At 29.9% G+C, this 14204-nt stretch overlaps 1 protein-coding gene across 1 annotated transcript in view; it reads right to left on the bottom strand.

Moving 5' to 3' along the window:
• Positions 1–792: 792 nt before the first annotated feature.
• Frmd5 (FERM domain containing) overlaps positions 793–14204 on the bottom strand; it is a 59594-nt gene continuing 46182 nt past the window's right edge. The window contains 2 exon segments of the mRNA XM_035367078.2: positions 793–4983; positions 8581–8738. Of these exon segments, the coding sequence (XP_035222969.1) occupies positions 4355–4983; positions 8581–8738 (787 nt within the window). The 3' untranslated portion in view covers positions 793–4354.

Raw genomic sequence — 14204 nt, 5'->3', positions numbered from 1 at the left:
CTCAAGCAAAATGAGAAAGGATTCTACAAATCACATTATCAAGAAAATTCAACAAACAAAACTAAAAGAAGCAAATACTGGGGTAATTAGGCAATAACTGTTTATAATAAATGTTAGCACCTTTGCATAGCAAATGTTTCAAAGATTTCCATTTATTCCAAAATTAATTGGTTTTGACTGACGTTGTGTTTTCACAACATTTTGTATCTTCAATAAGAACAAATACTTTTTTTCCCTGTTACATTTTTTCTCTTAATTAGATAGATTCTAATATCTCAAAATTATCTTTATTCATTTCCTTCAAGTGAGAGGTAGTGTGGTTGTTGATGGGTTAATTAATTAATTACACATACATTTATTCTCACCATATCTGGCAATATTCAGTTCACATAAAGAACAGCAGATATTCTGCATTCATCAAAATTTTCATTATGGAAAATACATGAATGAAGAATGTTAGTCAGTTCCCCCCCCCCAATTACAATAAAATTAAATGCAGTATAACTATTTTTGCAAAGAAATTCCAGTTTAAAACATGATTCCACTTTAAAATTTACACTGTAAAAACACTATACAATCACATTTTTAATAATCTTGTGTATGCATTGAAGTATTGTTACTATTCTTTCAATATATATAAATAAAAATCAATTTAAATATAAAAATAAAAAACACTTCACATTTACAGAATTCAAAGTAAAATAGAAAAAATTCATAATAATAATACAAATTAGATTTTTCTAACACATATAAAATAGATATCAAAATATGTTGTTAACTACAAAATTAAACTTTTAATAATAAAACAAATATTTATTACATAAATTAAGTATAAAGGAATTGACTTTTTCAACATTTTGTTAATAATAAAAAAATGTATATAAAAAAAGGGAGAATGTTAAGAAGATAAGAAGCATTTTGCTTAAAACAATTTAGTATAAAGAGAATTAAGATAACATAAATACAAATTTTATTATACGAAACGGGCAAACCTATTTTAACCTAAAGATTTCAGAATATTTTCTAATTGCAATGGCATTTAGGCTTAAAAAGATAAAGTATATCTGGAAAGCCTTCATTCAATCCTAAATTTTGCACAGAATAAAAATAAAATTCACATAATATGAAATTAGTTCACTTTTGGATTTTGAATTATTGCTGAAGCATGTTTTAATTTCTTATTCATCTAATTAAACAGGGTTGCACGACTTAGGTTTCCAGAAAAGCTCAAATAATTGTATACTTGTGTACTACATCATGGACAATTATTTGAGCAGGTTTTTTTAAATAAAAATAAATAATTATTATTTATTACAACAATAACCTATTTGTTATAACATATTACAACTTATTTATTACTATTAATTATTTAATGTATGACTTGTAAATGTTTGCAGAGATCATGGAAGTAATTTCACATAATGATAAAGGAACTTTAAAATACAAATATAGAGAAGATACCATATTTTAAAAATTCCTTGTTAATGGGTTATGTAATTTTATTATAAACGGTATGAATCCCAAGTTTTAATGTGCAGACACTGAGTAGGAAATAAAGGTAATCAAACTTTCAACTTATCAAATAAATAATTAAAAATTTCATCAGCAACACGTTAAACTGAATTTCACATAAAGAACCAACATTTAATTTTTAAGCTATATTAGATATTTTGAAACTGATACTTAATAATAAAGATTGAATGTTGTTAAATTTCTTTTATCTAGAATCACAAAATTTCAAACAGTTTTCATTTTAAAAGAATAAAATTATAACAAATAATGAAAGAAGGAATACATTTACTTGCATAGACATAAAATTTCATAGATAAATTATTTATTTAAATCTCTTTCCTTATATCTCATAACTAATCGATTAAAACGCTTCACAATTATTATTTTACAAGCAATAAGTTTACTTTATGAACAAACCTCTACATTATATGATTCTTATTAAACTACAACTTAATATGAAATAGACCAAAACTTTTATTCTTAAATATCTTCATATGAATGTGCGAACTTAAAACACAAATTCTTTGAATGAAAAAAATAACATTTTCATCTTATGCTAAAAGAATTTACAGGAATATAAAAGTTGTATAAGTTAATTATTTTCAATTTACAGTAGTTGTAACAGTTTTTATCTAAAACTGGTATCTTTTTCAAACATGTATTGCTAATTTTACTGACAATTTTACTAAAACTTATTCAGAGAAAAGCATTAAAAATTAACAGAGCTATTGACTGAAAAAAAGAAATAACTGAAATCTGAAGCAGTTTTCTATTCTTAAAAACTTTTGAAAATTCCAAGTACATTTTTTTTCCCTTTTATGTTTGTTGTCTAATTAATTATGGCAAAGTATATGACAAACAACAGCTATCAATTAGCTTCAAATACAGTTTATAAATTAAGCATAATTATTTATATTTAACTAAATCTTTTACAGTTTTATGCTCCACAGCTTTATACGCCAGTTATTAAAAAAAGTATTTTAACAAAACAGATAAATTTGCTCCAAGCAAATTGGGCATTAATAATTAATATAATAATCTATTCTCTAAGATAGTATATGTTGGTTATTCCAAATCTTCTTTTATCAAAATAAACACTAATGAAGAATGTTAGTCAGTTCCCCTCCCCCAATTATAATAAAATTAAATGCAGTATGACTATTTTTAAATTATTATACAAACTATTATAAAAAATTATTATAATTTTTCAAATTTTAGTTTAGTATAATTTTTTTTTTGTGGGAGGGGGAGACCAGATAATTAATAAATGATGATATTTGTGTTTAACAGCTTATATATTTAGAGGACAGTTGTATATTATATAAGCTTATTGCTTGACCTTCCTATTCTTTTCAGTCTTTTACAACTATACATGTGACCTTTCTTTTGATCTAACCTTCACCAGATTTAATCAATTATCTTTTAACCACTAACAAAAAAATTATTTTGACTACAATTTGTGAGCATAGGAGACATTTAAAATGGAACAAAAATATAAACAATGTCACATTAATAAAAAAATATCACAGTTAGTTATATAACTTCAAGCTAATTTAACTTTGGGTCTAAATAGAATAAAATACACTTTTTGATAATATATATATTTCAGCAGAATGATAAATTAAGATTTTAGAAAATGTCAAGAAGGGGGAGAGGAGCTAAAACTGAGATTAGAAATAGATTCATGAAAAGTTATTAGAACATTTTCTGTCCTTGAAGTATCTGCCCAGCAGAAAGTTTAGATTCTCAAAACAAAACTCATCTTACGAGCTTGTTATGATACATATAAAAATGAGACAGATCTAAAAAATTAATTTTGTTATTTTACATATATGTAATTTTCAAAAATTTAGAGTAGATTTGAATATTCCAAATGCAATTCAAAAGAACCACCTAATTCATTCCAACTTTAATATTACACAGCAAAACCAATTACTTTTAGTACACTTTGTTTTCTTTGAAAAATTACTGAATGATGCTTATATGAAATCAAAAAATCAGTATCAACAAGTTAAAAAAATTAACAAAAGGCCTACCCTTTGAGTTACCTAGGTGCTCAACATCAAATCTCCAACTGATGTAATGGTTGGAGGAATTCATATCACAAAGTTTACTTATTAACATGTCATCACAGGAATTCAATTAACAATGAAGAATAAATAATATGTAATATAATAAATAAAAGTACAGCATTCTTTCTATCAAAATACCTAGATGTCAATGGGAACACATATTTAATGCAATCAAATAGAGATTTTTTTTAAATAGAAAATAAACTGAATAAATCGTGATTTATAAAAACAGCAAAATTCTCTTATAGAGATTTCAAAAATATAGCACAAAACTTAACAGTCATATAATGCATTAATTTTAGTAGTTTCATAAGAACAAGACTTTGATATGCATTAAATAAAACATTTAAAAATAAATAGCAATAAATGGGACATATATTACCCAATAAAATTTAAAACATAGAACACAACACAGTTGTTTTAATCGAACATACTACATACAATCATGTAAATGTTATCACAATAATTTTCCAAGTATGCATATTTTTAAAGCAGCATAAAAAGTAATTTCAAACTGTCAATATAATATGAATGATACATCATATTTTTGCTTAGAGTTTAGGATATTAAAAGACTGCGGAATATAACAATATACAGCCCATATAAAAATCAGAAGCTAGATCTGTATTTTTTCACATTTGGCTTTTTGATGCATAGCAATAATGTTTAAGCAAAAATGCATGTAAAAACTGGAAAGACTTTTATTTTGTTCATTTATTTTACAACCGAAGTTTAAAAGCAAAAGCAAAAAAAACTTTCATCAATCTACTTCATCTTTTGAACAAAAAATTCATTTGTTCTACAATGTAGTCTTTAGCTGGTTCATAATACTCCCGCCTTAAAATAATCATTTCAGGCAGTTTGCGAATGTCACTGAAAAGGGAGGAATCAGATTCCATGACAACAATCAAAAGGCACGAGAGCAGAAGTAAAACAAACAAGCTAGCTAATACAACCACACGCATAATATTCACATGTAAAGGAAGAGTTGTAGAAGGTGCCATCGGAACTTTCCTTTTGGGAATTTTCACATCTAGAGGCACTACATCCTCACTCTGACGATACACCGGAGCCTGATATGAATTTGAAATTACTTCCATAGATTCGGGTAATTCTTCAGCCGTATCTGAATCTTCTCTGTTGCCTTCTTCTGTGTTCAGTCTTGATATTGAGTTATCACATGATACTTGATTGCTATTGAATGTAGGTGATTCTGAATGCATAGTGTCTGTTGGGCTATACGAATCGCATTCTTCTTCCAAAATGTCCAAGCCATCTGCAGGTATACTAGATAATGTTGGTGATGTTACATTGCGATTTACTTGTATGTTATCCTGGTCATTAATATTCGGATGAATATCATTTCCAGAGTGATTTGAGTACAACATACCGTTATAATCTGCAATAATAAATCACAATTTCAGAAATTACTGCTATAGTTTAAATCAATTTAAATTAACAGGAAAAAAAATCACCTAATACATGACAAAGTTACTTTTTAATCATGGCCAGTGGCTGTAGATGGTGCTGGAGTAAAGAATGCATAATTACACAGTAGAAGGATGGAACTTGCAAACAAATACAGCCAGTTACTTGATGGCTGATAACAGATGCAGGCACCAGTACTTTAACCTAGAGTTCAGGTGCTGCCTTTTGACTGCAATTTTCTGTACATTAGATGTTTTTTCAACTTTTAATACTTCCCCAGTATTAATGTTTGAATAGATTTATGAGAATGAATTCACAGAATATTTGAGGTTCTTGCACTTATGGAGATGCAATGCTTGCTAAGATGCAGGCATTAGCCATAATATAACTTTATTATTGGATAAACTAATTCCTTAGATGCATATCGTGATTCACATATCATTATGGGTGCAATGTGCATCTCACATTTTTGGAAGCTTAGTACATTTAAGACAATAAAAGATAAAGAGAAATGATCTGCAACATGTTAGCAGAGGGCAAGCAAGCAAGGAAAGTGCCGAGGCAATCAGAAGAAGCATGAGAGAGTGTCAAAAGGTTTTGGTTTTAACTGAAATCTAATTCAGCGATTGGCTAAAAGGTATTTGCATCAGAGCATTGTGCAAGATCATTGAAACAGTTTAGATTCATATATTATAAATAGTTACTATTTTTGGAACAGAAAGGATAAATATCCAAATTAAAATGAAGGTTAAAAGGGGCTATTGCCAATTAAAATCAGAAGTTTGTTTTCCATATTTTTATCTTACATATATGTATACATCAAAATTATTAAAAAGAAAGGAAAAATCAAAAATCCTTCCAAAAGAGAACCTATAGCTGCATCTATTAATATTGCAGTAAAATTCCAATTATCTGCATGACTTCAGAACAAGAGCTGTGTGAACTATTAGGTCACACAGCTCTTGTTCTTGAGTTTTGTATACATTTTATTCCTTTCAAATTTTTATGTTAAATCTAGATTAGTTGTACATAAATAATTAACCAAAAGATACTCTTACCTTATAATTATATAATCAAGATTTACTGAATACAAACTATTATATTTTTTAAGCATGTTTACACACAAAAAATATCAATACTATAAGGATAATTTTCCCCCTTCTCTTCTTTAGCACCAGAGGTACTATTAGTCTCAAACCTTTCTTTTATGTTTGTATCACTTTTGTGTCCATATCACTTTTGAAATGTTGTCACTACATTTTACTGTCATGTATTAATTTCAAAAGAAATAATACAGAAAATATAAAAAATGTATGGCAACAAAAATTAAAGCATGTTGACATCAAATGTTATTGTGATGTATTATGTATTATTTTTAAAGAAATAACCAAGCGAATATAGGGGAAAATGTATAAAAAATTTAGGTTTGAAGCTAATAATAAAATGAAAAAAAAAGTTGTGTAAGGCATCTTCCTATGAAAGCTGTACATAAAAAAGATAAAGGCCTGAAAAAAACATTAATGGTAGCATTTAACATTGTATGGGGAATTTTAAATATATGCTGCTTTTAAAAATTTTAGGATTTTGCTGTTGTATGTGGCAAAAGTGAAAAGAAAGTGATATTTAATAATAAAGTTAAAAAGATAAAAAAAAATGTGTTAGCAGGAGTGTGTAATAAAAAAAATGTGTTAGAACAGCAGACTGCAAGCTCAGCAAGAGCATCAAAACCTTAATAAACCCTCTGGTGTGATGCTAAAATCCACAACCTTTCAGACCCCCCCTTTTTTTTATTTATTTTTTAAAGGAATAAACAAAATTTTTGTGTTATCTATCAAAATACTTTATGTGAAAAAGTTATGTATCTATTACAGAAATTACTTTCAAAGTAACTTTTATATTCTTAATGAGGGAAAAATCGATAAATAAAAAAACACCAGCAGTACAAGTTTTCTTAAACAGCCCTCTACTTTAGTTCCAGCCATTACATTTGGTACATGTGCAATTGAATTAATAACACCAGCAAAAGTTACAAAAAAGTGCCAAAACGTAAATTTTTAATTTATTAAAAGAAATTTTATTTTTGTTTTTTTAGTTGCTTGTTAGCATGTTTTCTATTTTTAAGGCCAGGAAATCTCTACAACATGTGGGGGCCATTAGCTATTTTTAATAATCTATTTGTTCACAAAATAAACAAGTTTATTTTTTGAACAGAATGTATGCAGACCATATAACTAGTGGAAATTAGTGTCTAAATAATGTGAATAAATATATTAATTACATGTTAACCACATAAAATCAAAATTCCTTTAAAAGATTATGAACACTCAAAATTAGATTCGTGATTTGTGTTATATAGTTATGAGTTATTAATACGTGCAAATAAGGATGCACAAGATCATTTGAATATTATTTATTCTACACAGCCAGCTACTGTTCTATATTACTATTACTGTATTAAAGGTGTGACACACACACACAAAGAAACCCTTTCAGTATTAAATAAACAATTCTGCATTCGGTGCTGCCACAGCTGGTAACAGTTCTGGAACGAGGTTTTTGGAAGGCCCTTTAGGAGATTTTCCATTTTTGCCTGAAGCTCTTCAGCTAAGGTAAAATGGGTTCCCTTTAAGTAAGATTTAACATAGAAGAAATAAAAAACAAGTCACACGGAGCCAAATCAGGTGAATAAGGAGATTGCCCTATCACAGTAATGTTTTTGCTGGTGCATTGTCCTGGTGAACAGCCACCCATCATTCCACAACTGTGGCCCTTTTATTCCCAAGTTTTTCAGAAGGTCTTTTTATAATACTAGTAGTATTGATTAACAGTCTGACCACTGGGAACCCATTCAATCATGATGAATGTGCTGGGCACCCTAGTGGGCGACCAGCATGCTCATCATCTTCCACACTGTAACTACCCTCTGAAAAACACATATGCCACTCAAACACACATGCATTAGACAAAGTTTCATCTCCATAAGGTTAACATTTGAAATGCTTCCTCCATGACTGATTTCATCAGTTTCACAAGAAACTTGATGTTAATCCGCTGTTCAGTTTTTACATTAGACATTTTACATTTTTCTGGCAGAATGCAGCTGCACATGTTCACTCAATGACGCAGTACTCCCCACTGGCATGGTCAGTTAAGTCGAAACTGGCCACATATAGAAGAGGTATGTGGCATGATGTCACCAAAACAGTTGTTACCAACTTCACTCTGTTTTCAAGCTACACAATCTCTTTTTTTTTTTTTTTTTTTTTTGTGTGTGTGTGTCACACCTTGTATGACTTAATTAGTACAGTTATTATTATTGGACTTATTAAAGAATACAGAGGATTCTGATAACGCAAAAGCATAACTCACATTGTATGAAAACAACAAAATAAATACTTACTTAAAAAATAACTAAGAGTAATATTTTAATTCTCATCATTACACTATAGTTATTAGGCAATCTAGAACTATTCACAATACTGTTATTAAATTTCTCATGATTAAATTTAATAAAGAGTGGAATGATATGAAAAAAAAAATGATAAAAAACAGAAACTTATCATCTTACCATTCATTATATGGTCATCATGAGGAGATGTACAAGGAGAGCTCATATAGCTATCAATTTTACGCAATGAAGGTGGTCTGGTAAAAGAACGCTGAAACTGGGGTTGTTCTCTTTTAATCTGTTTTGTATCTTCCATTATTTCTTTTTCCACCCTACCGCTATGAAATAAATTAAAATTAAAACACAGCAATTTTAGTGAAAAACTAACTACCTTATATTAAAAACATCTATGCAAAACATGTATAAATATTTAATACATGTTAAGGTAGATAAAGAGGAATAGTGCCTGTTTTGTAAATATTAATTCTGAGAACAAGGCAATTTTACACAATTTTCCCAAAAGATGCAAAAACCTACACAGTGCAATGCTTTTTTAAGATGGAAAACTAATTACATCAAAATGATTGTGTTTCCAGTTTTTCCTTTCCTTTGTCTTCAATAAAACCCTACAGGAAACATCACAAGAGGATAGCAATGACATATCATTTTCCCCAGTATGACTAACCAAGCAATGGTGTAGACTATCATTCAGGGACTGGCATATCTTTTTATGCCAATATGGTGATGCACCGTCCTGCTGCAGAGTGAAGGAACCACTTCTTCCAACTGACGCAACAACCACTCTGAATGCATATCTTGATAACATACCCATTAATCGAATTTTGCACTAAGAAAAAAGGACCAAAAACACAACTGTTAGAAATGATGCAGAAAACATTTACACCTTTGGAGAATCCCGCTTACGTTCCATTACACTATGTGGGTTTTCCATGCCCCAAAATCATAAACTATGATTAGCTTTACTAAAAATATGAAAAGTGACTTCAAGACATTTTCATAACACATGCCACATTACCACATGGGGCACACTGAGTTCAGAACTTGAACAATGCATTTTTTTTTTTTTTTTTTTTTTTGCGGGACTTGGTAAAAACGTTTCATAAATACTGAAGTGATTTTTTCAATCACTTCAGTTTTCACTGCTGATTATCCTGGGTTGGTTTTTTAACAGAAGCAGCCCATATCACACGTTGTGATGATGTGGTGGTTCTTTACCAAATTTTGTGAGAAGATGTCTTTGAATGACGATGTTTTGCCATATTCCCAAACACAGTATGCTTCCTCCTGTACAGATGGCAGCATTTTGATTAACAGTGCCGCTGGTGGTTTCATAATTAAAAGATTTTCTGCAGTTGCCAGATAAAACTTGTATGGTTGTAGCCTCAGAATTAATATGTTTCAGCTTAATAAAACAATCATAGAATTTGCATTATGCTATTCTTTTTGTTCCCATCAGTAAGAAACACCTGAAAAACCTTTTAAATATCTATTAAGATTGAAGAAATTTCATCTATTGTTACACTACAAATCAACATAATGGCCATAAAAGTGCTCAACCAGCCTTTATTTTCACAACCACTGGTCATAGACATACACAGTACAGTTGTCTAGAGTACAAAGTCTGACATCCAGGATCATTGGGACTAACCATTTCAGAAATTTCTGTATTTTAGATTGTAAGTTTAAATCTGGTGTCTACACCATGTCAACATTGGGGTTTTATTTTTTGTTTAGGTCGGGTAGAAATATGTTAATTCCCTATACAACTACTAAAGGGTTGAACCTGTGGGCCCCGCCAAAAATAACATGTCAATCAATTAACTGTCATTAGACATGGTAGCACAACTCCTTAGCCAGCAGGTGTTTGAAAGTGACATGCCAGGAATCTCAGTTAGTGGGAAGAAAAACTACATTAATGGCCCACCTGCTTTCTTTTTTGAATATTATCATTCTTCATTCTAATATCTTCGTGGACAAGATAAACATCTATGAAACATGCTGACAGTATAATCCATTTTAATGATAAATGTTGCCCAGGGTACAACCACATGGAGGTAGGTCTATGCTGAAACATTTGGCTGGTTTCTTGTGGGGAAGCATCAGGAACAACTACAGATATTACTTATAAGATATTCATATTACCTATGATCCTAAATTGCTGTGAACCACTGATAACAGCAAGTGAGCAAGTTCTCAAGAAATTGGGAATTTTTCAAAATCAAGCAAATATATGTCTTTTTACTGGAGGTGTTAATCTACTTCTATTGGAGCTATGCTACTGCTAACAAAAATTTTGAATTTTGCCTGTAAGAACTATTACTGTTAAGAGCAGGGCTGTTATTTTATATGATAAGTTGCTTCACACTGGATATCCTTTCTGGACTAATTATCGGGACATAACACGAAATCTCAGAACCCAGTGTGTCTTCCTACAAAAAAATTGTAAAATTAGGAAGGAATTTAGTCTAATCTATCGAATACAAGAAATTGTGTTACCAACAAACCTCCGTTCTGCGTTCCAAATCGATATAGAACTTGACTACTTCAGTCACCAAGAATGATACATCTATAGAGTTTCTGAAATGCCTTGCCCTAGAAAACATTAAAGTATCCAAACATGCTAAAAAGGCCCAAAATGCGAATTTTCTTTTATTTATTCATTCCATAGATATTTTATTTAGCTTTCCAAAAAATTATCTTATTCTTTGATTATTTTTAATAATACTTGAGTTAAAAATCTAGTGAGGGGTGATAAAAAATTCAAAGCTGTATCTCTAAATGTAAATGGGTAAGAAACAAATTATAAAATGGGTTGCAAAGGAAATCAAGAATAATGTTTATACAGCAATTTTCATCAAGTGAACCAAAACTAAAAAAGTTGCTTACCAGTAGGGGAAATTTTTGAAAGTGATTTGTGATGCGAAAGATATTTATGTTAAAATGGTGTTACCAAGCATGAATATATAGGTCATATTCAGAAGCACCATTCAAGGCTTAAAAAACTGAAGAGAAAAGTAAAGGTCTTGGTGGACCAGTCAATGTCGCTCACTAATGGATGCTTTATTAACCAACTTAAAAATTACTATGGACTAACAATCAAGAATAATACAGAGGACTTTGCAAAGAGCTGCGTGTAAACAAACCTTAGAATTTCATTTTCTAATATGCTCAGTCTGACAGTCCTTTTGTTGAGCTATTATATTACATCTTGATTTCCAAGGTAAAAGTCCTTTTCTTAAAACATCAAGGTTGATTTTATTCCACTCCTCCTTCATAATCATCCAGAGTCTATCCAATGTTTTTGGATGCCGCAAGTACAAATACACAGTAATCCATAGGAGACACATCAGGGGACTTGGGTGGGATGCACTTAAAGGGAACAGCTTCAATTCTGGTTTCATTTCTCACCTTTTCAAAAAACACAGGAGTAAATTTAGAGATGTGGTTTGGAGCCATCTCCTCATGGAACTTAATACCGTTAAGATTGTTTGGATAAAGAGATGGAAGTTCTTCTTTAAAAATAAGTGTTAAAACATATTTCTAACAGTAATCCGAATTAATTTTGACATTTTTTCTACTTTCCTTATTTTAAGTTTTTCATTATAAGAGAATCCAACAATAACCATAAAACCTTTAGAAAAAACATTCCTTGTTTTCTCTGAACCAAAATATTCAGTCTTTTTCTCCTCTTCTTAGATAGTAAATTGATCTTTCTCTATTGCAGTCAAATAAATATATCCAAGTCTCATCAATTGTAACTATATATTTCCATCTTTAACCCGCTAAATAATTTTCATACAGCAATCTGCACATCCTATGGCGAGAAACATGTTTCAGCATTAGGAGATGAACATCTTGTTTTTTGTTTGTTGTTTTGATTAGCTTTAAATTATATTTTATAATTTTGTTCACAGTTCCCATAGAGATATTTAAAGATTTTGCAATAGCTCTTTGGGGGCCTGAATTCTTTTTAAAACATGAGATGCGACTTTTAGATTTAATAAGACCTCTAGGTAACTTTGTTGGGTATGCATTTTTTACCTTTTTCTCAGCCAAATACAAATTGTGACATTTTTCTCCTTTCATATTAATTATATCACTTATATTACATGTAGAAATATTAAAATTAAAAGAAGAATCAAAATCATGCTTTTCGCATCATTTTTTTAATAATTGAATAAGAGTATTTTTTTCCAGACAGCGCAAAAATTCTTCGATCATTATGCCTTCGATCCATTGTTTATTTTTCAACGACATTTTAAAGAAAAGAATATTTTTAATGCTGCAGACGATAATTAAATCTTATTCCAATTTGATGCCAGTCACATTCGTACTTAAAAATTAATATTTAAATTCATGGAGGAAATCAAAATCGTTACAAAAATGTGTGAACACCCTCTGTATATATAACTTACAGGGAACAGAAAGTGCTGTAACTGCTCCATTTATTGTTGTATTTTCTCTACTGCAAACCAACCTATGCATTGTCAGTGCCCTTATATTTGGTGTAAATATCAGCGATCTGCATCAATTAGAAGAATCTATGAAGACAAATCTAAAGCAGTGCTAAAGGATTGGATTGGATTGGATTATTCAATTATGGCAAAGCACACGAGGGCTATCTGCTTAAAGGGAGAGATGCCTTCGTGGAGGACTTTCTAAGCGAAACTGGCTCGTATACACGTTACACATGGGGAAAACCATGGAAACGCCCATGCAGCCAGCCCGTTCGCAGGATTCGAACCTCGGACCGAACTACCAGTGTTCAGCGTCTTTACCGCTCGGCCACTGGTGGGGCAGTGCTAAAGGAATGTTCTTAATATTCTTAAAACCTGTATATATGAAACTATGCAAGCAGAGACTCTTATGAAAGTGCTTATAAAGAAAGACACAAATTGCAAACAACAGTTTTAATGGCATTTTTTTGTTTACAGAATTACGAACTCTTAAATTGGGGGGCATATATAGCTGGTATGCAGTTTAACAGACAAATTCAAGGCTTATTGGGAATTAAAGCTGAGCAAAAGGAATGTGTAACCTATAGATTTGGAGATTTTAAGGTATCTGGGTGAAGATTTAATAATAAAAATGTTGCATTTTTCTCAAAACTTGCTTACTTGGTGCAAGATAAATCAAATTATTATAATTTTATTTTTATGAAACACTGTATACTTAACCTTTATATAATTATCTAAAGAATGACGTATCAGAATATTTATATTTAAAATATTTTTGAAATTGTGGCCTGTTATTAAAGTAATGTCATCAAAATTTTATTGAATATCTCATAAAAAACTTCAATATGCTGAAAAAAATTTATTTTTTAAAAACATCTTACAATTATATGTCATTCTCTAGGTAAAACATGTAATTGATTTCTACATATTTTAAGTAATTGCAATAGTTTTCTATGTAGGATGTTTGAAATTGTTTTAAAATTTCCTTAAAATTTCACATAATATTTTTTCCTGGATATATTAAATAATAATATATATTAAATTTTGATATTCCATAATTAATCTCTGTAAAAATAAATGAAAAAAGTGCTTATAAGATATAAGTGCAAAAAGTGCCTATACTGCATTTTTGTAAAAAAAAGGGGGGGCTCAGAATGTGTTTTAATGCTAAATACCAGAATCATAACTGAGTGCATGTTTATACAGATGAGTTATACAGTGATAATTTAATGTCTACAGGTTCAGAGAATTATTCTATCCTTTTTTTCTCTCTATGCTCATGTTGGGAAAAGCTGAAATTCATTTGATGGTGAGGTGGAGGCTCTT

The sequence above is a fragment of the Stegodyphus dumicola genome, chromosome 9, assembly GCF_044657685.1.
Source record: "Stegodyphus dumicola isolate Sdum_Otavi_A_Nest chromosome 9, ASM4465768v1".
Taxonomy (NCBI): Eukaryota; Metazoa; Arthropoda; class Arachnida; order Araneae; family Eresidae; genus Stegodyphus; species Stegodyphus dumicola.
The sequence above is the reverse complement of the archived record's forward strand: the minus strand, read 5'-3'. Positions and strand labels throughout refer to the sequence as shown.